Source organism: Sinocyclocheilus anshuiensis, unplaced genomic scaffold (genome assembly GCF_001515605.1).
Source record: "Sinocyclocheilus anshuiensis isolate Anshui unplaced genomic scaffold, SAMN03320099.WGS_v1.1 scaffold985, whole genome shotgun sequence".
Lineage (NCBI taxonomy): Eukaryota > Metazoa > Chordata > Actinopteri > Cypriniformes > Cyprinidae > Sinocyclocheilus > Sinocyclocheilus anshuiensis.
This window is the reverse complement of record NW_015557117.1, coordinates 685,873-690,335: the sequence shown is the minus strand read 5'-3', so window position 1 is coordinate 690,335 and position 4,463 is coordinate 685,873. Positions and strand designations below refer to the sequence as shown.

Genomic DNA, 4,463 nt, shown 5'->3' with positions numbered 1-4,463 from the left:
TGAGTAAAACACAGCCTAATTTTCATTTTTGGGTGAACTAACCCTTTAAATCTTTAATTTTTTTTCTCATGCGAGAAGCCTTTTCACCCACATATGTCACAATAGAGAAGAAAAGATGCTCACAATTTCTGTTTCATTACTTTTTTGACTGTATCTTCACAGGAATAAGGAGTGTCCAACATGCAGGAAGAAGCTGGTGTCTAAGCGCTCCCTCCGTCCAGACCCCAACTTTGACGCCCTGATCAGTAAGATCTACCCCAGCAGAGATGAGTATGAAGCCCATCAGGAGAGAGTGTTGGCCCGCATCAGCAAGCACAACAACCAGCAGGCGCTCAGCCACAGTATTGAGGAGGGCCTAAAAATCCAGGCCATGAACAGGTTAGATGTCTCATATAAATCCATGTGTAAAATATGTTTTCTTGTATTTGCGTTTATTCATGTTTAGTGTTATATCTCTTATCTATGGCTGTCATGTGCTGAAATCAGTTGTAACTTGACAGGATTTTGAATGCTAGGTTTTTACTCTTTTACTCTTTCACTCTTTCTTTTGTCATTTCTGTCACTTTTTGTGGACGGAATGTTAATTTTGCTGGGGGTTTTTTTCTTCATCATCTGCTCTTGCTACTGTGTTCCACCACCGTGGGCTCTGTAGACTGCAGCGGGGGAAGAAGCACCAGATTGAAAATGGCAGCGGGGCAGAGGACAATGGGGACAGTTCACACTGCAGCAATGCATCAGTTCACAGTAACCAAGAGGCCGGACCCAGCATCAAACGAACCAAAACCTCAGACGATTCTGGACTGGACATGGACAATGCCACAGAGAACGGAGGAGGAGACATGGCAATGGACGGGGCCAGCGAGATTGAGCTGGTGTTCCGCCCTCACCCGACGCTAATGGAGAAAGAAGACGCCGCGCTGACAAGGTGAGCCAGTTCTGTTTCAGTTAGTTTTGCTTAACCAATTTAGCATCATTTTAGCTTTGTGTTTTAAACCAGTTTCTTTGGTTCCTTTTGTTATTTAGTCTTAATTTAAATGTGGAATTTGTTACCAGGTACATTAAGACTTCGGGGAACGCCACAGTGGACCACCTCTCCAAATACTTGGCTGTCAGATTGGCTTTGGAGGAAATGCGCAAAAACGGAGAGGCAAGTCCCATCAACGTAGAGGCAGCCAGCGAAAAACAGTACACCATCTACATCCCTACCGCAAACAACCAGTTCACGGTAAGTTTGGTGCCGCTTCATCTAGGGCTGCACAATATGGTCAAACAATCATATTCTGATCGTTTGGACAAAGATTGTGATATGATAAACATTTAACATCTCATACTTCTACTTGGATGCCACACCATTTTGCATTGCTTTCAAGCCAAAAATATTTAGATCTCCTGTCAAAAGAAGGAAAAACAAAAATATATGAACAAACGAAGTTTTTGAAGAATCTTTAACATCCATGGAATTGTTCCCATTTCACAAATGGACCTTTATAGAGGAAAAAGATTCTTTAGATTATTCAAATGTTCTTCACACAAAGAAAAATGGTTCTTCTAATATTTGAGTAAAAGGTTCTTTGGGGAACAAAAAATGTTTTTTATATGTACATGCATACAGATGTGACATCACATGAACTAAGACTCCTATTCCTGTATACTGTGGTGATTGTCATGCATATATTTCTTCAGTATGACAGTGGCCATTTTTCCATCACAGGTCCTGAATGGCTCTTTTTCTCTGGAGCTGGTGAGCGAGAAGTACTGGAAAGTCAACAAGCCCATGGAGTTGTACTTTGCTCCAACGAAGGAGCACAAATAAATCCAGTGAGCCTGACCCAGGACAGACTGTGATGGTTCATCCTCTCTTCTCTCTCCCTGTTTCTTTGTCTTTCTCTCGCTGTTCCTCCTCATTTGGAGTATACTAGTCTCTGGAGCCCCAGCTCCTCAATAACTGTGGCTGCTTTGATTTGGATTTTTTTATTGTCTTTTTGTATGGGAACGAGACCAGGGTTGATCATTGGGAGTGGGGTGGGAGGGCCATGGAAGTCAAACCAGTGTGGATTTGTTCCCCCCCTTCAGTTGACACAATCATTTCATTGTTACATGTTGAGTCCTTTTGAGTCAAGAGGACTCCGATGTTGCCTTCAACAAGCCAAAATTTCAGTCTACAAAATGGATATTGCATCCGTAACACCATGAGGAAATCACACTGAGTGCTTCATGAGAGACTCTGTCAGAACGTGGCTTTCGTAGCCAATGGCGCTGTCCTTTAATATTAGACTTGACCAATGACGTTCGCAGAGCTGTAAGAAATTTTAAGTGCATTTTCAGACACACCACTCCTGTAGCAGCAACATTTGTTCACTAACATGATTGCATCTTGCCAGTACAATGTACCAGTACAATGTGATGGCTTAGTTCACATGACACTGTCATGTCACTAGTCTGTACTACTATGTTGGTCGTCAGATGTTTCGGAGATTGTACATACCTACATCACTTTATAGAATAATTACCTGGAAAAATGTATATTGACAACATTGTTACAGTTATTACAGTACCGTTTCATAAAAACATAAGTTGGCAGTTGTACATTTGGGACCCAGTTTTTAATAGTTTCATTGACGCTTCATCTAAGACAAGGAAAACTTTTTTAGAGCATGAAGTAATTTTAGTTTGACTTCCTTGGCATACATTTGAGTTCATGTTGTTGTTTGGGAAAAAAAATGTATACAGCATTCTTTGTTTGGAAAATAAATAAAAAATGTATGCAAATGCTGGTCACACTTTGTGTCATTTAAAAAAATGTATAGTGGAGTAGCAACAACACAATTCCAGCAGAGGGCGCTAGTGCTTCAGTTCTTTTAAGGCTATGGTCAGTGATACAATATAAATGTTATGGAATATAATAATGGTTGTCATGGTGTAAAGACATGCCACAATATAAATAAGTGATTAACTTAAAAAAAAATTGTACAGTAAGTAAGACCAATACAGTTTTTACAATTCTGGCCGATACGATAAGCCAATAATTATGATACTATTTTGTCTTAAAATAAAATAAAGACCAAAATAAGTGAATTAAGGCATCACAACATTATAAAGTACAGCATGAAAATGGATATTAACTTTGAGATTTGCAAAGTAATACATTTTTTAAAGATTAGTGATTATAAGCATAGGTAATCGAATGTGAAGATAGGGGAAATTTAAAAAAATACATTTTACAATATATTACACTAGGCCCAGAGAGAGAAAAAACATTTAAAAATCTTACAGACCCCAAACTGTAATAAAAACTAATTTTAGCCAATAACTGTTATGCTACCACACTATTGTGGTAGGCCTATCTACTGTCAGTAATGACTTATAAACTTACCTGTGAAACATAGAATGTTTCTTTTATTATTTATACAATGTTACATATATCAGGAAAGGTCTCACATTCATACGCACCTGTACTCTCAGACAAAAAGGTAAAGCTGTCACTCGAACCTTAAAGGTACATATTAGTATATAAAGTGTACATATTAGTACCTTTTAGCTTTTGTACCTTAGGATACCACCCAGCTTACAGCTTTGTACCTTTTTTTCTGAGTGTGATTGCTTCACCTCTAATGTATGAGTTCAGCAGATCTGAAGCTGAAGTTGTAACAAGGCCGCTGTAGTAGGTCGTGTAATCTGTGAAGATTAGTGAGAGCTTTTACAGTTCTGATGTAATACCACGTCCAGTGATGTGCTAGTCTCGCCATGTGATGCTCTATAGCACTACTTATTAAAAAAGTTAGTGTAATGGCTGTTTATGCACAAACATCAGTTTCTCTATCCTGCTCATAAGAGTCAATGCTGTGTTTTTCATAGTTCAGGTCATATACGGCTCCACTAATGAAATGATGAGTGTGTTAAATGAATGATTAAACGCATTAAATGAAATGGAGAAACGCTGGTCTGAATCTGTTGGTATTCAGCCACAGGTTTGTTTTCTTTCAGTTTAGTTTGTTCCTCAGGTCCATTGTGGGTGCATTTTTCCTCCTGTACATGATCTCCTTCCCTCTGTACCTTTGGCTTCCTCTTGTCATTCTTCTCTGTGGGCTGGACTGCTGACACTATATGGGCCTTGTATAGTGGTTTATTCTTCCACATTCTCCGCAAGTTCTTATAACACATGAATCATGATGCATGTGGCTTTTCATTTTCAAATACTTAGCATTTTACAGCCATCGGGCCTGGAGGGCAGTGGAACAACAAACTAATCCCTTTCTTACATGTTTTTCATTTCATATATTATAAATATAATAATCACACATTAAAATCAAATCACTCTCACTTTTACTATTTGTGAACTGTGTATATTTGCATAATAAATCATGTGGTGCTGTGTATATTTTTATTATGCTTTATCGTGTATCAGAAAGAATCAGTGTTTGTTTAAACTCTCTCTTGCTTTATTTATCACAGCTGCCTTGTAA

At 38.5% G+C, this 4,463-nt stretch overlaps 1 protein-coding gene across 1 annotated transcript in view; it reads left to right on the top strand.

Annotated features, from left to right (window-relative positions):
* The window catches only part of LOC107677769 (E3 ubiquitin-protein ligase RING2), a 5,501-nt gene extending 2,789 nt beyond the window's left edge, over positions 1–2,712 (top strand). The window contains exons 4-7 of the mRNA XM_016472789.1: positions 163–378; positions 653–925; positions 1,054–1,225; positions 1,712–2,712. Of these exons, the coding sequence (XP_016328275.1) occupies positions 163–378; positions 653–925; positions 1,054–1,225; positions 1,712–1,813 (763 nt within the window). The 3' untranslated portion in view covers positions 1,814–2,712. The remainder of the gene's footprint in view (positions 1–162; positions 379–652; positions 926–1,053; positions 1,226–1,711) is intronic.
* The last annotated feature ends 1,751 nt before the right edge of the window (positions 2,713–4,463 follow it).